Source organism: Lissotriton helveticus, chromosome 9 (assembly GCF_964261635.1).
Source record: "Lissotriton helveticus chromosome 9, aLisHel1.1, whole genome shotgun sequence".
NCBI lineage: Eukaryota > Metazoa > Chordata > Amphibia > Caudata > Salamandridae > Lissotriton > Lissotriton helveticus.
This window is the reverse complement of record NC_136070.1, coordinates 226,719,251-226,744,314: the sequence shown is the minus strand read 5'-3', so window position 1 is coordinate 226,744,314 and position 25,064 is coordinate 226,719,251. Positions and strand designations below refer to the sequence as shown.

The following is a 25,064-nucleotide window of genomic DNA, read 5'->3' as shown; positions in this document are numbered from 1 at the left end:
GGACAATAATCTGGATTCAGATGTTATAAAACTTGTCGATATTACGGCTCCGTTAGGGCTGTTCCCTTTTATTCAGGGGCCGACTCATAACAAAGGTCACACCTTGGACCAGGTCTTCTCTACGAGACCGCTTAGTGTGTCTCCTCCGCAGCCTGTCCTGTGGTCTGACCATTTTCTAATTAACTTTGTGCTGCTTTCCACTGCTACAACACGGACGAGGCCTCTAAGAGACACCAGGAGGGCCTCTCGGCCTTTCCACCTGATTTCTGCCGACATGCTATCCGAAGCCCTCCATAGTTTTCCTTGTCAACTTTCTGGCAACCTAGAGGAGAATCTTACTCTTTTCCAGAAATGGCTTACGGCCAGACTGGAGGTGTTGGCTCCAGAGAGGAGGGCTAAATCCACTGAGAGGCGTAGCTCCGCCCCATGGTTCACTCCTCATCTGAGGGCCTTACGTCAGGAGTGTAAGAAGGCGGAAAGGGCCTGGCGGCGAGCCTATGATCCAGCTGAGAGACTGCAATATAGAGTGGTGACGAGTTCATACTACAGGCAGATCTGGGTTGGGAAAAAGCCTATCTGGAGCGCAGAATAGATGAGGCCGATAACGCCAGTAAAGAGATTTTTAGAATTGTAAAGGATTTTATCTCTCCCTCCCTAAACACTCCTTCTCATATGCACTCAGAGATTTGGATAAATCAATTAGCTGAGTTTTTTGTTCATAAAATCAAATCCATTCAGGATTCTTTTCCTCCTACCTGCCCTTTGCCGGACGTCAGCTGTCTGTCTTCCCTGCCTTCTCTGGATGGGAATGGTCCCTTTCTTTGCGAATTTCCCCCTATGTCCCCCGCCATCTCTTTAGACCTTTTGTCTCGGTTGAAGTCTGGCTCGCCGCTGGATCCTTGTCCGGCGAAGTGTCTGGGGAGAGTGGCGCCAGTCCTTAACACCTTACTGAACCCACTTCTTAATTCTTCTTTGTCCATTGGTGTGGTCCCTCAGGCCTGGAAATGTGCCTTGATTTTACCGCTGATTAAAAAGCCTAACCTTGATCCTCTCATTCATGCGAACTACAGGCCGATCTCTCTCCTCCCTGCGCTGGCGAAAGTGACCGAGAAGCATGTGCATCGGTCGATCTCCAATTTCATCGAGGAGAACGACCTCCTACACATGTCTCAATCTGGCTTCCGTGCTAATTTTAGCACGGAGACTGCCCTTCTCGAGGTCACCGACGCCATCAGGGAGGTTTTAGATTCTGGAGGTAAGGCCATGTTGGTTATGCTTGATTTGTCGGCGGCGTTCGACACCGTTCCCAACGAAGGCCTCCTTTTAAGACTCTGGGAAATTGGCTTACGTGGGACGGTGTTGAGCTGGTTTAAATCTTTTCTTACCGGCCGCCGGAAAATGATCTGGGCGCCCCCTTATTCTGCCGATATGTTGCCGCTAGAGGTTGGGGTGCCTCAGGGTTCCATTCTAAGCCCCATGCTTTTTAACATCTTTTTGGCCCCTCTGGCGGTGGTGGCGGAATCCTTCGGTGCCCAGATCATATCCTATGCTGACGATACCCAGCTTCTGTTCACGAGCGACAGGGGCGGGGCTTTCGACGGCACACGGATTAGGGACTGTCTAGGTGCTGTCTTCGAGTGGTTCCGGCGGCATGGCCTAAAATGCAACTCCGACAAGTCGGAGCTGCTTTTTTTGGCTGTGCCCCTGATTCCAGTTGGAAGGCCTGGTGGCCACAGGATATGTTTCCCCCGGACAATGTCTCCCTCAAGGCGAAAAACCTTGGAATTCTGATTGACTGTGACTTATCTTTTAGACCCCATATCATCGGGCTTTCAGGGAAATGCTTTGGCATTCTCTAGATGCTTAGGAAGTTTCTTCCTTTGCTGTCACTCCACCACAAAAAAACCATCGTGCAGGCCCTGATAGGGTCGCGTTTGGACTATGTGAACACCCTCTACTTGGGTCTACCTAAATATCTTTTGACCCGCCTGCAAGTGGTGCAGAACTCCGCGGCTCGAGCCATCTTTGAGCTCCCGAGACGGGCCAGCGCCGCTGAGTTACTCAAAGCATTACATTGGCTGCCCATCTCTAGGAGAATTTTATTTAAAAGTCTGACCTTGGTCTTTAAAGCCCTTCACGGCGTAGGTCCCAAGTACATTGGGAAACGTCTATCTTTCTACCTGCCTAGCAGGGCTTTGCGGTCAGCTTCTTTGGCTAAAGTGGTTGTGCCTGCCATCAAGCGTTCCAGAATAGGAGGCCGGTCATTCCGGTATCTGGCTCCGCGGGGCTGGAATGAGCTACCTCTGTCTTTAAGAAAGGCTAACAGCCTTCTAGCTTTCAGGAAAGAACTGATAAACTTGGCTTTTTGCTTAATAGTAGTTTTGGTTTTTCCTCAGTTTTTAGCTGTTGTGTTGTCACTCTGCACTTAGTTCTCTTCGCCAAAGCGCCGGGATGCTCCGTGGAGTAGCCGTGCGCTATAGAAGAAAATAAATAACATAACATAACATAACAACATGGGCCAAGATGCCATTAATGTGCACCTGGGCTCAAGTACCAGCATAGAGGATCTTTACAAAAGCAGGGAATCGCGGCCCAAAACCCATTGCCGACAGGGTTTCCTCCATGAAGGACCAGTCAACCGTTGCAAGGTGTACATTTATAGATGAAGAGTGCAGACCAGATCTCTGGTAAATAAATACAAGAGATCATGTAAGATTACATTTTCTTGGCCCAAAATCGGATGATGACTACTTTGGGCAGAGCACGAATAGAACAGTTTTCATTTAAATGCATAGGATTTTCTGGTTGATAGCCTCTTGGACTCTTTCAAAATGTACATACAGTCCTGTGAGAAACCTAAATGTCCATACTGGAGGAATACAGGAGCCATGCTGTCAAGCTCAGCGAAGGCAGGTTGGGATGGAAAAATCAGCCCTCCGAACTTGTATAAGAGATCCGTCTGCATGGCAACCTCCGTTGTGGCCGTTCTGAGAGGTGTAGGAGGTCTTGGGAACCAAAATTGGCAAGGTCATTCCGGTGCTATTGGAATAATTTTGGTCTTGGACCTGTAGAACCAAAATTGGCAAGGTCATTCCGGTGCTATTGGAATCATTCTCGTCTTGGACCTGTAGAGTTTGTTGATCACGGTACGAATCAACGGAAGTGGAGGAAACACGTAGAGAAAATCTCCCGGACCAGTTTATCAAAGGGGAATTCCCTTGGAGAGGATGCACGGAGCACTGAGACGCACTGATGCATCGATGGAGGAGGTGGAGCAAGGCCGTGCAAGGCGGCGGTCGGTTGCGGTTGCTTGCAGCGGTCAGTGGACTGGAGGGTGGCAAGCGGCATGGGGGGAGCCCTGTTGTTCTCCTGTGTTCTTCCCCCTCGCAGAGACCCCCCACTGTCACCACCATCCGATGCAGAGAAAAGCTTAGCAGCAGTGAGTGAAAGACACAACCTCATCATCGCAGAGAGAGTTAGAGGCAGAAGTCGGTGTGAGCACGCATGCATGCCACCACGGAGCCACCGAAAGGAAGGTGAGTTAAGAAGCCCGTTGATCCTGTGGTGCTCCTGGTGTAGTGCGCTCCTTCTCTCCCTACCACGACCCTATAAGGCGTTATCTATAAGGAGTTCCTCAAAGCTTGTGATGGTAGCAGGTGTATGGGAGTGCGTTAGGCGCTACAGTGCTGGTAGCTCGCAGTGCGGAGGCAGACTCTCTAGGAGCAGGTATGACTTCTGCTTGCGGGACACTGCCTGTATTCCTCCCTCCTACTTTGGACTTCGGACCTACTACCCTATATATTGCTGGTCCAGGCATTGTTGCTGTTAATTCTGTAATCTACCAGTGCTGCTTCCCCGAGGGATTCTACCAGGGTTGAACTAGCGCACTGACTGGCGGCGCTACCAGCTACCATCTTAGGCAACAGTTGAGTGTCGGAACCATTGGAATTAATGGAATTGTCAGGAAAAAAAGGGAATGTGGAAAGCTGTTGTCTTTGGCAAAACTTGTGATATTTGACCATTATAGTGACTATGGCAGAGCGTATACTGAGATCAAGAGGAATGGGAAATGGGGCTGATTGCTCTGGTCAGCGTAGGGGGGATAAAAGCGCTGTCAGAGAGTGCCCACGAACAGTCAGAGCACTGTCAGGATCCACTGAGCCAGTCACATTTCCTCCGAAGTCTTTGTGATCCCCACTATTATTCAAGAGCAAGGAGGGTCATTTCAAATCCAAGTTCTCAATACTCCATCACTGGTACTGGAGGGAGGTTATTGATAAGCACCATAATGAGCCAGCAAGAGGGGGAGCTGACCAATACCATGAGGGTACAGGCAAGCCCTCAAGGGAGGCCTAGCGATGGCTTCCTGTCTACATCAACTAGAGGCCACTTAAAGAGTTAACCAATTCCAGGGACGGACCCGGAGTTGCAAATGGCCCACGGTCTGCCATTAAGTAATCATTCGCCAGAGCCTAATATATCTATTCCTATCTCTGGTGCTTCCCTCATAGAAGCAAAGAAGCCCCAGTCTTTGAGTTGAAGGCAGAAAGCAATTAGGCCGGTTGCAGATTTACCCTCTTCCCTGCGGGATTTAGTTGCAAAACATTTTACATTTAGAAGCCAAAGTTTAAGGTCTGGCCCAAATGAAAATGCGGAGATCATCTTGGTCAAAAGTCAAAGTGAAATGGATGTTGAAAATGAAACTGGAAGTCTTACTGCAAAAAAATTAGATGAGCCCTACATCCTAGGAAGGAATGGAGGTGGTGTTAGGGGAAGCAATTCCCCTCTTTTCCTAATCTCCACTCCTATGTGTTCCAGAGGAAAATCAATTGGTGGGAGATGATTTTCCATTGGACAAACTTGTTGCCATCCCACTAAGGAGTAAGAAGTTAAATGAGGATTATCCAAGTTCTTTATCTTGTTTTGGCCAAGTTCATGGAGGGATTGACTTGTCAAGTCTCTCAAACCTGAAGGGGTCCCAATAGGGAATTTCTGGGGCAAGACCCCCTAGATGTTCATTGTACCCAATACCTACGAAGTGAGTTGGGGTGGGTACAGTGCTGAATGAAGCAGTAGGTAATCTGCAGCACAAATGTTTCTTTATCGCTGAACACAAGGAGTTTGAAGAATCCATAGTTGTTCATATGAGGGGGACTGATGAAAACAAACAAGCAAACAAACAATCCAACCATGAATATGAGATTAACTCCCTGGAAAATGTTTCTGACTTTGCTCAAGATTTATCAATGTTGAATCTATTTTGCCTAATGCAAGTAACTTTCCAGGGTATGTGATTAACACCCAGAATGTTAAGATTATAAATCTGCTTGAAGCTATTGGCAAATCATTAAAGGATGAAGTCAAAGAGGCCCCTGTAAGAAGGGATTGTTTTGCCCTTTTCTGCTAATTTGTTTTCTCTTCCTGCCGTTTCCCTCCTCCCACCACCCAGCCCCACACTCCCCCCAGATCTGCTCAATGGAGGCTGCATTGAGCAGGCCCTCGTGCCAGCTCCCCCTGCGACAGGAGTAAGAGTACATTCATGCCACAACATTTCAGGATTGGCTTGAAAGCGCAGCTGTCGCAAGACCTTATATGATCAACAATAAAAGAAATACAAGTGCGAGGGGCTTAGGCTTCACCTACATGTTGTTGTCTTTCAGTACAGCATTTGATTGGGCAGAAGCTGGGTGCCTCCACTGAAAGTGGGTGTGCATTACAATGTTCACCTTACAGAAAAGCTCATGCTCAATAAAGCAGGACTGAGTTGATGAAGGCGGCTAGCAAGTGATTAAGAATATAGGATCAATTGGTTTATTATAAATAGGTACGGTAAAGGCAGTTGACTTTAAATATTTGTTGTGAAAAGCCCGAGTTTAAGTCAATAAGCATTTAAGAGTAGATTGCTATTACTCTGTATTAACCCTGCAGAGAGGTATTTCATACAAGTAATGCCACGGATTACAATAGTAAGGGTTTTGCTGTTGGTTACTCCGTGACAAAGAGGATAGAAAGATTTTCCCTGTAATAGTCTTTGTTAGGTCCTCTTAGGAGAGAGAGTATTTTGCTTTGCAAACTGTAATTGAGTACATATGTGTATGTTTTTGACTGTATGCCTGATTTTAACATTGTGGTAAAGCATACGCCTAATACAGTAGGCCTAAGTTGGTTACGGGGACAAATCAATGGAAAGTTGTCTGATGCCATAGGTTCTGATCTGATTATTAAGAAATGTTCTGATAAAGGCAATAGAATGGATTCATTTATTATGAAACATATGTTAAAGCCAAAAGGCCTTTGATGGTGGAGTTTTATAGCACCGTGTGACAGCTTACAGACGTGTTTTGTTACATGAAATCTCACGTTTCATTTGTAGGCATGGGCTTTGGTGCTGATTAACCCCTTTGACAAACACAAAGGGTAAAAGCTTGCACTTTAATACACACATACATATACACAGAAGGCTTTGGGTCAGCCTTGTTCTGTCATTGGTCTGTTTGAGTCGCTTCAAATCGCAGTCTGAAAATGAGTTGCTTTAATGCCAGGGTTGGTGGGTCAGTCATTTTAACTTTCACTTTTCTCTTTTTATTAGTTCACTTTCCTTTCTTGCCTACTCCTTTTATTATTTTCATTTTGTTAGCACATCACAGCAATACCACAGCTCCTCAGAGAGTGCCAACAGCTACTTGCTTGTCGCTTATTTCAAATGCAGTGCGCCTCATCCTGTGTTACCACTGACTCTAAACTAGGCCAGGTCCCTAACCAGGCGACCATGGAGGAATGTAATATATCATTGGTTTACCACTCCCAGAAGGCCAGCATTTCAGTTCTAACTGTGGTGGCTATATTGGAACTTTAAAACAACAATACACTATGTAAAATACCATTGCAAGACGGCCACCAGTTGCAACTCTTAATTTCATTTGTTACTGCAGGCATATTCTTGCCATGCATATGTTGATGAGTTTGTGCTTGTGTTTTATGGCAGTTGTGTAAGTAGGTAATTGCAAGAATGAGTCAGTGGCTGAATAAAAGGATGCAGGAGTGCAATGATGAGTGACAGCGTGCTTGCAAAATGATTAATTGAGTGCCTAAACCCATCAAACACTTAAGAGGCACCTTCATTTAGAAGGAAGACCTAGTGACATTGTCAGTGCTTGTTTCTGCACTGGGGGACACTCGTTATCATGACCTGCCACATTGCACTCCTTATGCCTTTGCATGCAGGAAGTATGTTCAAATGCTGGCTGTTTTTTTGAAAGCGTAATCTCATTTTCTTATTAATTATGCACCAGTAATATAAACAATAGTTCATGCAAATTAAAAATTGCACTCCTCAATGAGACCGATACCTCCAGCTGAGATTCAAGCACACATTTTCTTGGATGTTGCCTTATCAGTTGTTAGCAAGCTTTGGAAAAGCTAGTAGGTCCCTATTAGCTCTGACAATGGCTTTAGTTCACGTTGCACAACACTGTCAAAATGCCAATGCTGTAAAGCATGAACGAAAGGTAAAAGAAAAAAGTGTAATGATGCAGTCATTTCATTTTGGTGGGGCGCACATGCGTCACGATATTTGGAAAATGGATTGGTAAATAAAAAAAAAAATACTCAGAAGTATGAATGCTAAACTCAGAAGCAAAACACAATCTCCTTTCGCTTCCTTGACCAATCACTGAATATTGAGCCAATGCATGATAGACAATTAGCGAATTTACACATTCTAAATAATTTATAAAAGCCATACCTTTTGAAACATTGTACCCGTATGCTGCATAGGCTGCTGCTGAAGCTGCTGCTGCCCCCGCCATAGCGCCAGCCATTGCTGCTGCGCTACCAACTCCAGACTTGCGGTTCCGACTCTTTTTAGACCCAGCACTAGCACTTTTAGGCCTTGGTCGGTTTTTTGCAGAATGTACTCGCCTAGCAGCTGGAGTATCTAAACTTGACATTCCTGCATTAAAGAAGAATATATCATTCCTGTGAACTCATATCAATAATGCACACAATGGAAAACTAAACAAGAGAACAGAAATGCAGAAATATTCACGCATAGCAGTTGACACACCGTTTTTATTACAAATAGTAAGTGTGGTCTTTAAAAAGATCTCAACCTCATTGACTACCATTAAATATGAATTACTGACCAGCAAAATCTGTAATATAATTATTATAATACACGTGTGTGTGTGTGTGTGTTTGTGTGTATATATATATAAATTCACTGAAAAAAAAATAGGTTTCAGGGGCATTATAGTTAGTTGGACATTTCACTGGTACAAAACCATTGAAATTCCCCCGTTATAGTTAGTTCAGCTAACTATAACTCACGCGCCCGCAATGCACTGCTGATGATGTCACATATGACATCACTCATGACATGGTCAGTGACATCACTCATGACATCACCGATGACATCTCAAATGACATCACTGATGACATCATTCAGTGAGTGTGTGTTTTTCTGAAAATTAAATATGTTTTATATATGTATATCTCAAGGTCCATGGAAGAATAAATGGGTATATACGTGTCTAAATGGATGATTTTGTTTTGTAAAATTGAATGTATAACTGACTGATTAAGTGCATCTTAGTGAATACATGGGTTAGTGAGTAATGTTTAAATATGTAAATATCTGTATCAGTCTCTCACTTTGTGTATAAGTGGCTGCATGGGTTGGTGAGTAGCTACATGAGCATCTATATGGGTTATTAGTTGGTTTTTTGAGTATCAGTATGAGTGTCTGTATGGTTCTGTGGGGGGTATTACTTAGTTGCATGAATGAGTTGCATAGATGCATGAATGAGTGACTCACTGTTTGTATGTGTTGAAGACAGCATGTGTGCAGGACTATGGGTGGATGAGTGTGTGTATGGGTGTGTTAGTGAGTGAATGGCTGTCTCAATAGTGTATTTATGAGTAAGTACATATGTTTTAAACTAGTATATGTGAGTATTGGTGTATATAAGTGAGTATATGTGAGAGTGAAAGATTGGAAGAGTTCCTGTATAAATAAGTATGTGTTTCTTTAAGTGATTGTTCAAGAGAGTAAGTATGTGTACGTTTCTGTAGAAGTAAGTGTGGTGGTGTGTGTATAACTGGATATCCAGGTAAATGGATGTTTGATACTTTGTTTGCATGTGTGACTGTGTGTGAGTAACTCTATGGATGAGTGGCGGTGTGTAACAAGATGTATAGGTGTATTAGCACATATGATGAGAGAGTACATGTATGAGTGACTGTATAGGACTGTTGGTGAATGAGTGGATGTGTGTGTAGATCTTGGAATTACTGAATAGGTGTCTTGTAACTGGTATTGGTATGTCCATTGTTTTGAAAATGTTTGTTTGTATTTTTGAGTGTGTGTATCAAAGGTTAGATTAGGGTGAGAGGAGGTCTGCCACTCTATCACAAGGATGATGTCATCCGTGATGCCATCAGTGATGTCATGAGTGATGTCACTGACCATGTCATGAGTGATGTAATATGTGACGTCATTAGCAGTGCATTGCGGGCGCGCGAGTTCTAGTATGCTGAACTAACTATAACAGGGGAATTTCAATGGTTTTGTATGAGTGAAATGTCCAACTAACTATAACGTGCCTGAGACCTATAATTTTTTAAGGGAATTTCAAAGGTTTTTTAAATGCTAATTTAGAACTATAACGTGCCTGAAACCTATCGTTTTTTAAGTACATTTCTAAGGTTTTTTAAATGCTAGTAGGACATGTGAAGAAGGAAGAAAAAACGCACAGAAAGAAGCAAAAGAAATGCAGAAAGAAGCAACAGAAGTCCTCAAAGACGAAGAAAAGTGCAGGAAGAAGCAAGACGTGCAGAAAAAACAAACAGAGAAGCAGAAAGAGGCCTTGTTGCAAAATCATCCTGTGCCCTCAATTTTTTCAGACGGGTACTGGTGGTAACTGAGTCTGACTAACCAGGCCTAGAGCCCGTGCTATGCTAAAAGACACTTAGAATAAAGTGAAAACACTTACATACACTAGGGAATACTATACGTTGGGGTACCCCAGTGATTAGCATGACCTCCTCTGTAAGGCCCTAGCACATAATAGGGCAGGGGGATTAAAACTACCTCTAAGTCAGAGGTGAAGAAAGTCCCAGACCCCACCCTTCACCACTGTGCAAACGGCACGTTTTAAGTTGGGGGATTAATTCCCCTTCAATCCTGAGGGTCCCTGGGGTCCAACTAGCCCACCTGGTACATCCAGTAAGGGCCAAAGAGCTGCATTACACAGAGGTGTAACAAGCATTTACAATGCAATGGTTTTGCCTTTGTTAAAGTTAGAGCTATTGGCATTGCTCTTGACATTATTTTTATTTATGTTTTTTTTTTACATAAATAAATGGCATTGTCATTTACAATGCCACTAGCTTTATCTCGCAAATGACACACACAAACACCCACAGAGAGCCCCCCCAAACACACACAGAGCCCCCCCCACACACGCACCCACACAGAGCCCCCCACACACACAGCCAAACATCGCATTATATTACACCATCTTTTCCCTTTTGATCCGAAATAAAACTAAAACAAGAAACTAAAACGACACGTGTGAATGCTCAGGAAAGCACTAAATCCTCAAACTGCTTTGACATTCTCCTGGCACGTGAACCCACCGAGCTTATACGTGGACGCCCACAGGAGAAACTCACTTACACAAGAGCTTCCCAAAGTGGTACATGCATGACACATAGCTCTAAGAGATATTCATGGAGCCACGCAAAGCCACTTTGCCTGGATTTGAATGGCTTCACAAATATGGAGTAATGCAACGCAGAACAAATTGCTGCATTGCCTTACTCTGCGCAAGTTCCATTGACATTGCTTGGGTGTTCCCACAAAACTCCCATGGTTTTTGATGCATTCCCAGATTTACAAGGACTTGTACATCTGGGAATGCGTCAAATACTTACACCTCCCCAAGTGAGTTGTGACGAGGAGAAATATATATATTCTGCAGCACGCCTGGAAAGAGGAGAAGGCCTCTATGGATTGTTTTTGTGCAGGAAGGTGCACCTTCTTGCACAAAAACAACCCTGCCTGGTGCAGGCTCCCTTGCGCCATGGTGCAAGGGAGCCTGCGTTGGAGCTAGGCTGCTGAAATGACACCTGCTCAAGGGTATCGGAAAGGAATGCACCGTATTGGATAAATACGGTGCATCCTTGCCCTTTCCCTATGACGCATGGCTGCACAGCAAGGGAACTGGCTGCGCTGCCCTGTGCCACCATTCTAATAACTATGCCCCCGAGTGTTCCTTCATGGGACCTCTCTCCACTGACTACAGCCCACATTCAAAAAGTGGAAGCTGACTCAGGGACAGTTCCACTTTGACAACGGATGCTTGTTGGGAGTTGTTAGCCATTCAATTGTTTACAATTACACTTACAATTTGAGAGGAGCAGAAGGGTGCCCCTTGTCTGCCCCATTTTGTTCCGAGTCACAATCAGACACATTTACGAATAGAAATGTACCTTTACTTTGCAACGCAACCTGTCTTTTCGCAGGTGCAAAGCTTACATCTTTGGGAATGGCAGGCTTTGCTAGCACAACAATCTGGAGCGAGCTTCTCGTTCAAGTCAAAGGCTGCCTTCTCCCAAGCATTTAGCAAGGACCTCACTCGCCATCAGAAATGCTGACGAGAACTAAGAAAATAGGACTGGGAGTACATGATGTCTCCTTTGCAAATCCGTGTCCCCAGACAGCCGCTGCTTGCAGAGCAGCGACTGCACAGACGTCGAGAGGTGTCAAGCTCCAGGCGGCGGCAGCACGAACAGGCAGCGCGCCAAGGTACAGCGCAACAGCAGTTTAAAATTGGAAACACCGCTGGTTGTTGCATGTGCGACATATGCGGCATAGCGGCGAAGTAAATCAAATCCAATCCGCTCTTAGCGCGCAGCACTTCAGTATTCCTGACACTAAATAACTGTTGATTAAAAAGCTTACTGTGGACACGCATACGGAGCAGGGAAGGAGTAATCACTTTTGGTTGCACCTCGCAGGAAAGCAGTAGCACGTGTGAGGTTATTATTTTACAATGAGCGAATTTGGTGCAGGTTTCACGCGCTCAGTTAACTCCAGCAATGTCTTTTAGATAGTGTTTGCTTTTTCATGTGTAAATATATCTCAAAATGATTTGCAGCAGGATAATCAAACGGGTCTTTGCAGCAGTATTGCATTGATGAACATGAGGACAAAGACTGTCAGACACTCGGGCCTGATGTGCAAAGCCTTTTTTCAGTCACTAAGCATGTGTGTGTGCCCAACATTACAGGCTTTGTAACTCAAACAGGCAAGACGCAATATTGCACGGCGAGTAGGAAATGGCTTTTCGACTTGCAATGTGTACATTGAGACTGCTTGCAATTTACCAGGATGAGATGGTATCTGTACATCCGGGTCTCTGGTTTGAGCTCTCTGCAGCTTACAGTATAATGGGTGCGAGATCGCACTACGGGGGGAGGGGCGGACACCGACAATGTGTCCCGACGCCCCTCTCCCCTTGCAGGCACTCACCGGGTCCGGCGGCTGTTGGAGGAGAGCTCCCGCTCCTCGGGACCCTCCGGGGCCGCGGAGGGACGTTCTCTTTCCCCGGGGCTCCTCCTGTGCTCGGGAGCCTCGGGACGATCGATGCAGGCTGCTTCCTCCTTCCGGCTCTCTCCTCCTCCTCCTGCGATGACGCGGAAGGGGGCTCGGCCGGCTGGGCCAATCCCAGCGCGGCCCGGGCTTGAAGGCGGGCGCTGCTTCCTCCTCTCACTCGGGGCCGCGGCGGTGAATACACGGAGCAATGCCGGGTGGGCACCGGCCTTAAATCTAAATATTAAGCGAGGTGGGCACTCGCTCGGGGTACCACAACAGCGGCAAGGTCCCTGGCAGGGTGGGCACCTGCCAGCGGACAAAATACTCGAATATCAGGTGCCGGCAATGCCGGACCAGATTCGGGGGCGTTCCCGGCTTTCGGCTGACGTCGCGTGACGTCGGCAAAAGCCAAAGAATCTCGGGAACGCCCCCGAATCTGGTCCGGCATTGACGGACAGGCCCCTCGTCCAATGGCTATGCTCCATTTATGGAGCCAGCCAATAAATGACGAGGGCCGACCCAAACCCACACTACAGTTCTCATTAGGTTTTCGCCTGCGCGAAAAAGCTGCGCAGAGCGCAGCTTTCGCCAGGCAAAACCTAAAAAGGGGCATGGCCTGGACTACCTCTCTGCAACGCAGGCCTCTGATGCTTTTTGGAGGTACCTGATGGGCTAGTTGGCCCCCAGGGGCCCTCAGGATTGAAAGGGAATTGATTCCCCAACTTAAAACGCGTCACAGGGTGTGTTTGCACACGTCACCTCAGGCCCCGCCCCCTCCCTTCACCACTGTGCAAACGCACCCAGTGGCGCGTTTTAAGTTGGGGATTAAGCCCCCTTGAATCCTGGGGTCCAACTAGCCCACCAGGTACCTCCAGTAAGCGCCACAGAGCTGCGTTGCAGAGAGGTGTAAAAAGGGGCATGGCATTTGAACACCTCTCTGCAGCGCAGCTCCCTGGCGCATACTGGAGGTACCTGGTGGGCTATTTGGCCCCCAGGGACCCCCCGTATTCAAGGGGAATTACATCCCCATCTTACAACGCGCCAGGGTGCTGCGGGAAGGGGGCGGGGTCTCCGGCACGATCCCAAGATTTTTTAAATTATCTTTTTTTGGAAGGGGGGCTGTGTGGCCCCCTTCTTTTTACTTTTTTTTAGCCCTAGGGACCCCATCCCCCAGGTCCTGACTCCCTTTTAAAAATAAAAAAATATATATATTAAGTGGAAGGGGGCCGCATGGGTCCCACTCCCGTGGCCAATTCCGCCCTGGGGACCCCATCCCCCGGGGCATGGCCAAATATCTTCTTTTTTTTATTATTATGGAGGGGGGCTGTGTAGACCCCGTCCTAAGGCCTCTATTAGCACTGGGGGCCCCATTCCCTGGGGCCTGGCCATTGCTTAGTTTTTTTCGGCCCCCCTCCTCAGGCCAATTATGGCCCCGGGGACCCCTTCCCATTTTTTTTTTGTTGGGGAGGGCTGCGTGGCCCGCCTCCCCAATCCTCCCACGGTCCCTGCCAGCTCCCACCGTCCTGCGGGAGCCGGCATTGCTTTTCCACATGGGGAGCTGCTGACATGCAGCTCTCCATGTGGAAAAGCAATGTGATTTGGATTTTGGAAGAGAGAGCAGGTTTCCTGCTTTCTCTTTCAAAACCCAAACCAAGTTTGCTATGAGAGGGCGAACTCCAGTGTCCCGGGGGTGGGCACCGGAGTCCTTAGGGCCATCACTGGCTCCCATTACATGCAGAGCCCAGGGAAGGTGGTGGTACCTGGGGCTCAGGGTCCGTAACGGACCACCAAATTAGCATATTAGTGCACCGGGGAGGTGGCTGTCCCCCCCAGGTATTATTTTTTAAAAGAAAAGCCCCGAGGGCTGGCCTTCCCCGGGGCAGCGGGGGCCGTGTGCCCACGCAAACTAAACAATTAAAGCCCCGTGGGTGGCAGTCCCCAAGGCTTGGGGGGGCCTTTGAGGCCCCCAACACATTTTAAAATTAGCCCCGGGGGTGGCGCTCCCTGGGGTTGGGGGAGGCTGCGTGCCCTCCCAAACTATGTAATAAAGCCCCCGGGAGGTGGTGGTCCCCGGGGCAATGTGGGGGGATTGGGGCTCCCCCCGCACTTTTTTGTTCACTGCCCCCGGGACCCAGGGGCTAAATATTAAGGAAGCGCGGGAGCCCGCGCTTCATTTTTTTATTTTCCCGGCCTGATCCACGGATCCGCCGCAGATTTTGCAGATTCTTCTTTTTTTAAAATAATTTTTTGGGCCCTGGCTGTCCTTGTAGGACCCCCTGAGCAGGCCTAGGGGGTCAGGGTGTTTCTACCCTGCTCCCTTTTCTTGTTTTGCACGTTTCTTTTCCTCTTTTCTTGTGCCTCGGTTCTACAGAGGCACAAAATAGCTGCCAACGCTTCCTGGTTTGAAGTGTTGACAGCCAATTAGAATACAGCTCGTGGTTGGAAGAGTCTGCGGATCCACCGCGCCTCTATTTATCGAAACTTTTATTTTTTGATGTTCTCAGCAACTACTGAACAGATTTACACCATTAAAAAAAAAGAGTGCTTTCTGAACCAAGCACTATCTTTTTAGCCAAATTTGGTGTAACTCCGTTCAGCAGTTCAAGCTGTAGCTGTTTAAAGTTTCCTATGGGAAATTGATTTTTTCACCTCTTTTTCTTGAATTTCTCAGGAACTACCGAACAGATTTACACCATTAAAAAAAAAGAGTGCTTTCTGAACCAAGCACTATCTTTTTAGCCAAATTTGGTATAATCCGTTCAGCAGTTCGGGCTGTAGCTGTGTCTAAAGTTTCCTATGGGAATTAACATGGAGAAAACACGTTTTGGGACCCCCCTTTTTTTTCAGCCCCCGCTTGCCGAATCACCCCAGAACTTTCAAGATAAGAGCGGACTGGAGCGCCCCACAAGTTTTGAAAATGTTGCGAATATTCGTCAACCGGCGCCAAAGTTATTGGGAAAAGAAAAACCGCTTTTTGAATAGAAACAAGGTCCTAACTATAACTACCTACTGGCGACCGCCAGTAGGTAATATATATATACACACATGTGTATGTGTTTGTGTACAAACACACACACACACACACACACACACACACACGCACACACACACGCGCGCACACACACACATTATATATATACATGTGATCAAGGTCACATGAGGTGACCGAAATGCATTATGGCATGGAGTGAGTTGTACTAAACTATGCACAATAATTGAAGAGGAGTTTGTGCCGGTGTGTTCTTTTCCATTGGAGAAAAAGGCTGGGATTCTTGATATATATATATATATATAGATTGAATATGCTACTTACCAGTATGCATCTGTTCTTGGCATGTAGGGCTGCTAACATTCATATCTTAGCATTAGATCGCCGCCTAGTGTTGGGTCCGGATGATCACACATTGTTGTCCTGGAAGAGTCTTCGAAGTATCCTGAGATAGGTGGCTCCTCCCCTGGACTACAGTGCGCATGGGCATCGGCTCCATCCCCAGATTGTTTTTCGCCATTGTGGCAGAAGATGGAGTGAAAAGTGTAAAGGATGTCCATGCTAATGACTGAATACAATAGTATATCTGCAGCTGCAACAGGCACCGGGGAGGAGGGTGGGCGATATGAATGTTAGCAGCCCGACATGCCAAGAACAGATGCATACTGGTAAGTAGCATATTCAGTTCGAGGCATGTGGGCTGCTAAATTCATATCTTAGCATAGAATACATAGCAGTCCCTCCATCAGCGGCGGTTGCCCATGCCAGCTGCAGAAACCTGAAAGAGTGTCTTGAGAACAGCCTGTCCTACAGCAGCTTGCTGCTTGGAATGCACATCAACACAGTAGTGTTTTGTAAAGGTATGTGGTGTAACCCACGTGGCTGCTCTGCAAATGTCCTCTAAAGGAATGTTCCCTAGGAAAGCCATGGATGCCCCCAATTTGCGTGTGGAGTGCGGTCTTGGGGGTATCGTTAGAGTGCGCTTGGCCTTTTGATAACATATTTGGATGCACTTAACAATCCACCTGGCTATTCCTGCTTTGGAAATAGGGTTGCCTTTGTGTTGTGGTGCGAAGGCAACAAAAAGTTGTTTTGTCTTTCTAAAGGGTTGTGTCCTGTCTATGTAGTACATCAACGCCCTCCGTACATCTAAGGTATGGAGCATTCTTTCCGCTACCGTTTGTGGGTTTTGAAAGAATGCCGGCAAGTCAATAGTTTGGTTGAGATGAAACTGTGACACCACCTTCGGAAGGAATTTGGGGTTAGTGCGTAGCACTACCCTATTTGGATGAATCTGAATGAAAGGCTCTTGGATTGTGAGCGCTTGTAGCTCACTAACCCGCCTCAGTGACGTAATAGCTATTAGGAAAGCTACTTTCCACGTTAGGAACTGGAGTTCACACGAGTGCAGTGTCTCAAAAGGTGGTCCCATCAGTCTGGTGAGGACCACATTGAGGTTCCACACCGGAGCTGGTGGTGTTCTTGGGGGAATGACTCGTTTCAGACCTTCAAGGAAAGCTTTAATGGCAGGCACCCTGAAGACAGAGAGATGCTGCCTGTTCTGAAGATAAGCCGCTATGGCGGATAGATGTATCCTAATGGAAGTGTACGCTAGATTGCACTTGTAAAGATGCAACAGATAGCAAATGATGTCAGGGATAGATGCATCTAGAGGGTTGATGTCATTGGCTGTACAGTAAATGACAAAACGCTTCCATTTCGCAGCATAGCATGCTCTGGTAGTTGGCTTCCTTGCCTCCTTGATGATGTCCATGCATTCCGGAGGTAGGTTAAGGTATCCAAACTCTAGGACTTCAGGAGCCAGATCGCCAGGTTGAGCTGTTGCGGATCTGGATGCTGAATTTCTCCATGGTTCTGCGTCAAAAGTCTGGGCGTGAGGCGCAGTCTTTGATGCGGCACCACTGAGAGTTCGAGGAACGTGGTGTACCATGCTTGGCGCGCCCACGTTGGAGCAACTAGGATGAGAGTCATCGCGTGCTGCCTTAGCTTTCTTGCCACCAGCGGTATCAGAGGGGCTGGCGGAAAAGCGTACGCAAATTTGCCTGACCAGTTCATCCATATCGCATTCCCCTGCGACTGTGGGTGAGGGAACCTGGCGGCAAAGTGTTGGCATTTTGCGTTTTCTTTTGTGGCAAACAGGTCTATCTCCGGATGACCCCACTGCTGGAAGTACGGGTGGAGGACAGATGGGTGTATCTCCCACTCGTGCATTTGATGGCTGTACCTGCTGAGCAGATCCGTCATCTGATTGTCCTTTCCCGGGAGGTGTTCTGCCATGAGGAAAATGTTCCTCTGAATGGCCCACTTCCACATGCTCTGAGCCAGATGAGACAGCTGTGGCGAGTGGGTGCCCCCCTGCTTTTGAATGTAGTACATCGCGGTCATGTTGTCCGTCCGGACTAACACTACCTTGTTGCACAGATGTACAATGAAGGACTTGATCGCCATGAAGATTGCCATCAGTTCCAGATAATTGATGTGCATCCTCTGTTGTTGCGTCGTCCATAGTCCCTGCACTGTGTAAGTGAGCAGATGAGCGCCCCATCCCTGGAGAGATGCGTCCGTTGTCAGGATAATCTCTTGGAACAGTCGGCCCTTGCAAAGGTTGTGTGGAGTCCACCAATGCAGAGAGTCGTATGCCCGACTGGTAACCAACACTAGGTCTGTCAATTGTCCCTGAGCCTGTGTCCACTGATTTGCTAAGCACTCCTGGAGCGGGCGCATATGTAACCGTGCGTGAGGGACTATGAAGATGCAGGAGGCCATCATGCCTATCAACTGCATGAACACTCTCGCTGGAAGCGAGCGTTGTGGTCTGAACTTCTGGATTAGAGACTGCATGCTGTCTATCCTGACTTGGTTTGGTTGAGCCATGGCCGTCAGGGTATTGATCGTCGCACCTAGAAACTGCCGGACATGTGCCGGCTGAAGATGCGACTTTGGGTAGTTGAACGAGAAACCTAGATTGTGAAGGAGGTGAATGGTAGTCGACATGTCCGCGGCGCACTGTTGTTCCGACTTGGCTTGAACGAGCCAGTCGTCCAGGTAGGGGTAGACATGGATGTTCTGCCTCCTGAGGTGCGCTGCTACTGTCGCCAGACACTTGGTAAACACCCTTGGGGCTGTGGTGACTCCGAAGGGTAGGACCTTGAACTGGTAATGCTTGCCTTGAATAGTGAACCTGAGGTATTTCCTGTGGGACGGGTGTAGTGGAATGTGGAAATAAGCATCCTTGAGATCTAAGGTTGATAAGAAGTCCCCTTGGTTTAACAAGGGAAGAATCTGTTGCAGTGTAAGCATATGGAAATGTTCTGATAGTATGTACAGGTTGAGGGGACGTAGATCTAGAATGGGTCTGAGAGATCCGTCCTTCTTTGGAATAAGGAAGTACAGGGAATATACCCCTGTGCCTTCCTCTCCCACCGGCACGAGCTCGATTGTGCCTTTGTGCAGCATCGCCACTACTTCCTGCTGCAATAAGTGCAAGTGCTCTGCGGACATAGGCCTTTGCCTTGGCGGAATGTTGGGTGGAGTGGATTTCAACTCTAGGCAATAACCATACTGGACTAGTTGTCGCACCCACCTGTCTGTGGTGATGTTTCTCCAGACGGGCAGGAACTGCTGCAGTCTCCCCCCGACAGGTGTTAAGTGGTCGGGGGGCAGTGACAGAGAGTCACTGTTTGCTTGGGGTAGAGGAGCGGGAGCTGTTGTTTCCTCTGCCGCGACCTCTGTTGCTGTTATTTCTGTAGCCTCCCTTGTTCTGTTTTGTGAACGAGGATTGTGCTCCGCCTCTTGAGAATTGCGATTGTTGACCCATTTGTCCTCTGGTGACTCCACGTGCACCTGAGCGACGAAAATTATTGCCACGAAACTGTTGCGATTGTAGGGCCCCCATGGACTTAGCAGTTTCTGTGTCCTTTTTTATCTTTTCGAGGGTGGTGTCAACATCTGGACCAAACAGTCTATCAGGATTGACTGGCTGATTAAGTATTGTTGTCTGAATATCAGGTTTAAACCCTGATATGCGGAGCCAAGCTTGTCGTCTTAGCATGACGCTAGTGTTGATCGCCCTAGCTGCTGTGTCTGCGGCGTCAAGTGCACACTTGATGGCTGCGTTGGAGATCAGTTTCCCTTCCTCTATAAGCAGTTTAGTGCCCTCTTGAAACTTTGGAGGCAGGTGTTGTACAATCTGCTCTAGGGTGTCGTAATGCGCCCTATCGTAACGTGCTAAGAGTGCTTGTGTATTTGCAATACGCCAAAAGTTGGCAGCTTGTGCCGCCACTCTTTTGCCCCCTGCCTCTAGCACCTTGGACTCCTTGTCTGGGGGAGGAGCTTCACCCGTCGTCTGGGAGTTGGCCCGTTTTCTGGCATTTGCGACCACAAGAGAGTCTAGTGGCAACTGTCCCCGAATGTATGCAGGGTCTGCAGGTGCTGGTCTGTACTTTTTCTCGATACGTGGATTGACCACTCTCGCTCTGGTAGGTTCTTTAAAGACGTCAGCTGCATGCTTGAGGACTCCCTTGAGCATAGGCAGCGTTTTCACAGTTCTTTCAGAGACTGAAAAAGTGTCAAAGAGAAAGTCCTCTTCCACTGGGTCAGCATGCATGTCCACATCATGATTAGCAGCTGCCCTCTCAATTAGTGCATGAAAACCTGCAGAATCCTCTGTTGGGGATGCACGTGCACTGAAAGCCTGTGGGTCTTGCCCCACACTTTGGGTGCCTTGGTCACCAATGTCATCATATGCATCTGGATGTGCATCTGGTTCATTGATGGGGAAGGTGTATTGGTCATCTTCATCATATCCCTCACCCTCAGAGTGTTCTGGTGAGGGAGTAGGGCTTCTTCTTGGAGGAGGCTGGATAGGTTCTATGAGGCTAGAAGCGTCCTGAGGAACCCTCTTCTTCTTTAGTGGGATGACATAGGAGTCCAGAGGCTCCGAAGTGATCCTCCTTTTGTATAGTGTTAATTTGCCTGTGTTGGCGTCGATGAAGTGCTCAGAATCGTCCTCTGATTCGACTTCTAGACCCGAAGGTACCCCTGCCGTAGAAGAATCCGACTTCTTTGGCGTCGATTTCGTAGAAAAGGCCTTCGGAGCCTCTTTCGGCGGCAGAAGGAAGAGAAGCTTACTCTTAGGCTTTGCCGGAGTGTCCTTCGGCGTCTGAGGCGACGGCAACGGAGCCGACGTAGCAGCGGCCTTGTCCCTGATTCTCTGTAGCGAAGCGGCGATGGGGGACACTTCACTTACAGTGGCTTTTGGCGCCGACGAGGATGTCTTGACCTTCCCCTCGGATCCGACGTCATGGTGGGCTTTCTGAGTCTTGGACGCCGATGCAGTTGCCGCCGACCCAGAGTCCTTGGATCGATGCGCAGATGTGCCAGCCGTCGATCCGTGTGCTTGTGTCGCCTCCGACTCCACTACGCGACCGACGAACGGAGTCCCAGCCGGAACCGGAGCCGTGCCGCTGGCCTTGGCGTGCTTAGACGGTGTCGCAGCGGTTGATCCGTGCCGACCACCCTTCTTAGAGGATCCCTCCTCTGGCGCCGATTTTGACCCTGTGGAATCGACCGACTTCTTCGACTTCTGTGGACCGGAGGTCGCGGGAGCCGATGCGGCGGCGGGTGCAGTAGTTTTCTGTGGGCCGGCCGCCATTTTAGGGACGCTCGAGTCCATAAGTTTCGGTTTCGTTTTCGGGTCGGCCATTTTAGGTGTAGTCGATACCGTAGGTTTCGGTTTCGGTTTCGATCCGGCCTGCCCAGCAAGTATGTCCGTGGCCGGGCCTGAAGGCGGGGCCGTGGCTTGCGGTACGGGGTCTTGGGTAAGGCCAACTGGCGATCCCGTGACCCGATCGTGATCTTCGAAACCTTCGGGGCATAGCTCGTCCCCTGAGCTATCTGCCGCGGCCCCATAAATCTCTTCGACGTCCCCTACCTCGTCGACGTATTCAAGGCCTTGATCCACGACTCCGACGTCGTCTACCGGATCCGCCTCGACCTCCGTTTCGGGTGGGGATATTTGGAGATGATGACCCTGTTCATCTTCTTCTTGGTCGCCGAAGATGTTTTCTGGACCCGGGGCCGCTTGTCTGGCCTCCAGGCGCACCGCGCGCCGAAGCTTGAGAGTCTTTTTCGACCTGAATTGTGCGCAAGCCTTGCACTTGCCGTCGTCATGGTCCGGTGAAAGGCATTTGTTACAGACCGGGTGCAGGTCTATATGTGGGTACTTGGACCCACAGAGCGGACAGTACTTAAACGGACTCCGCTCCATGCTGGAAAGTCGTGGTCGTGTCGCGATGAGAAGGCCTCGATGTCCGAAGAGTGAAAAAACTCCGCTGAATCCGACTCCAAGAGTCGGAAGAACTCGAGACCGTGCGCAAACAATACCGACGCTATAAATACAAGGCCTTCTGGCCTTAAAAAGTTAGTTTTACTCGGTTCCGACAGAGAGAAGTCGAGACCGCATCCGAACCCAATGGCGGAAAAAAACAATCTGGGGATGGAGCCGATGCCCATGCGCACTGTAGTCCAGGGGAGGAGCCACCTATCTCAGGATACTTCGAAGACTCTTCCAGGACAACAATGTGCGATCATCCGGACCCAACACTAGGCGGCGATCTAATGCTAAGATATGAATTTAGCAGCCCACATGCCTCGAACATATATATACACACACACACACACACACACACACACACATATACATTACCTACTGGCGTTCACTAGTAGGTAGCTATAAGGGAAATGTCCCGTAGCTCGGGCGGGATACCAGTATCTTCGTGCCCAATCCGGAGTCACAAGGATGACGTGGGCCCTGTCGCGCCGAATCTTCTTCAGCACTCTGGGCTGAAGTGGTATAGGCAGAAAGGCGTACAACAACCGTACCTCCACTCGTGACGAAAAGCGTCACCGAGCGAGTGCCGCCTTGGAAATTCCAACACACAGAACTGATGACATTGCACGTTCTCTTCGGTGGCGAATAGATCTAACCAAGGCTCTCCCCACTGCAGAAAGAGACCTTGCGCCACGTCCGAGTTCAGACGCCATTCGTGATCCATTATGCACAGGCGGCCGAGTTTGTCCGTCCTGGCGTTCATAGAACCTGCCAGGTGTTGTACCACCAAGGTAATGCCTTGATGTTCTAGCCATGTCCAGAGGCAGACAGCCTCCTGACATAGGGTCCATGACCCCAACCTGCCCTGTTTGTTGCAGTACCACATAGCGGTGGTGTTGTCCATGAACACCTGCACTACACTTCCCCGGACAGAGGGAAGGAATGCTTTCAGTGCAAGTCGGATCGCCCGAAGCTCCAAACGGTTGATATGGAGCCGGGACTCCGCCGGAGACCAGAGGCCTCTGATCTCAGCCTCTCCTACGTGTCCGCCCCATCCCAGGAGGGATGCATCCGTCACCACTGTGTGCTCCGGTTGGTGAAGGGAGAGGGAGCTGCCATTGACCCAATCGTGATTCATGAACCACCATTGCAATTGTCGTGCAGTGCCCTCCGAGATCTGGATGTGATGGGACAGGTTGCCCTGATGCTGTGCCCACTGGAACTTCAGGTCCCACTGCAGAGCCCGCATATGCCATCTGGCATGTTGCACTAGTAGGATGCAGGAGGCCAGTAGGCCGATGAAGGGGAGCTTCTGAGAGGGACTCAGGTACGACTTCGGCACGTAGATGGAGAACCCCAGCAAATGCAGAAGGTTGGCCGTAGTCTGGAGGTGGGAGACGACTGCCTGGGACGAGCCCACCTTCAACAACCAGTAGTCGAGATAGGTGAAGATGAACTGCGACCACCGCCATCACTTTCATGAACACCCAAGGGGCACTGGTAAGGCCGAAGGGGAGCACGGCAAACTGAAAGTCCTCTAGGCCTACCGTGAACTGCAGGTAACGCCGGTGGGCCGACAGGACGGGGATATGAAAATATGCATCCTGCAAGTCCAACACTACCATCCAGTCTCCAGGGTAGCCAAAACCTGAGCCAGAGTCAACATCTTGAACTTCTCCTTCCAGAGGAAGCGATTGACGTTCCTGAGGTCCAAGATGGGCCGCAGGTCCCCTTTCTCCTTCTTGGGGACCAGAAAGTAGTGGGAATAACAACCACGTTCTTCTTCCGGCCCAGGAACGCGCTCGATGGCACCCTTGGCCAAGAGGGCCGTGCCTCCCTGCTGGAGGAGCGCAAAATGGTCCCCCGACATGCGGTGTAACTGAGGTAGCATGACTGGAGGGGCAGTCTCGAAGGGGAGGGAGTAGCCCTTTTGGACGATCTGCATCACCCACCTGTCCGAGATAACGGAACGCCAGTGCGGAAGGTGATAGCGCATCCTGCCGCCCACTGGCGTGGGGTGTGCCCCAAAGCTCGGAAGTCTTTGAGGCGGATGCTGCGGGAGCGGAAGTGGACTGACCATCACGCTGTCCCCTTGTCCCGCCGCTGCGGGAACCACGTCCGCGCGGAGGTTGGTTCTGCGCAGGCTTCTGGCTAAACGAACATGTCAGGCACCCCTTCCGTGGCCACGAAAGGGATGAAATGCAGACGTGGCCAGGCGCGTGGTGGAGAGACCTAAGGACTTGGCCGTAGCCCGGGAGTCCTTAAAACACTCTAGCGCATTATCTGCCTTATCGCCAAATAGGCGAGCACCATCAAAGGGCATGTCCATAAGAGAACTTTGTTCATCCCCTGAAAAACCAGTGGACCACAACCAGGCATGGCGACGGAGTGCCACTATTGTGGAAAGCGCCCTGCCCAGTGAGTCCGCGGTGTCCAGTCCACACCTGATGGTGAACTTTGCTGCATCTTTCCCCTCAACAACAGTTTGGGAAAGTACTGTCCGAACCTCCTCTGGGCACTGAGGCAGCACCTGCGCAACCGTGTCCCACGCAGTGTGGGAATAGCGGCCCAAGAGGCATGCGGTGTTCACCGACCACAGCCCTTGCTGAACTGTTCCCGCTTCTTGGATTCCTTATCCGGCAGAACGGTAGGGAATGAGCTTCAGGAAGTGGATGCCTGGATGACCAGGCTCTCTGGGGTTGGGTGGGTGGACAGCAAAGCAGGGTCACCTGGTGCCGGGAGATGGTGCCTGGCCACATTCTTATCCACGGGAACCCCCGTGGCTGGTCGAGGCCAGGTGCCCCTTAAGACATCAGTTAGGGCCTCATTGAATGGCAGATGGGGCTCCAAAGAGCTTGCCGCCGGCTGAAGCACTTCAGTGAGATTAGTTTTGAGGGTCACTGTAGGCAGGTCAAAGTCAAGGGCCTCAGCTGCTCTACGGAGCACCACAGTGTATGTAGCGCCCTTCTCCATAGCCACCGCAGGAGGAGAAAGAAAGCCAGGGTCAGAGGAGAAGTCAAGGCCACCGGCATCCTCTAGCTCTTCCGCCCATTCCGGTTACGACCCGCACTGCCGTGTGAGACAGTCCTCAGAAACTCCCAGTCGTCCCCTTCCTCCACTGCCCG

General features: G+C 49.2%; 1 protein-coding gene across 1 annotated transcript in view; it reads right to left on the bottom strand.

Annotated features, from left to right (window-relative positions):
* Window positions 1-25,064, bottom strand: part of INO80 (INO80 complex ATPase subunit) — a 534,228-nt gene that overhangs the window by 8,040 nt on the left and 501,124 nt on the right. The window contains exon 35 of the mRNA XM_078659770.1: window positions 7,745-7,951. Within this exon, the coding sequence (XP_078515896.1) occupies window positions 7,745-7,951 (207 nt within the window). The remainder of the gene's footprint in view (window positions 1-7,744; window positions 7,952-25,064) is intronic.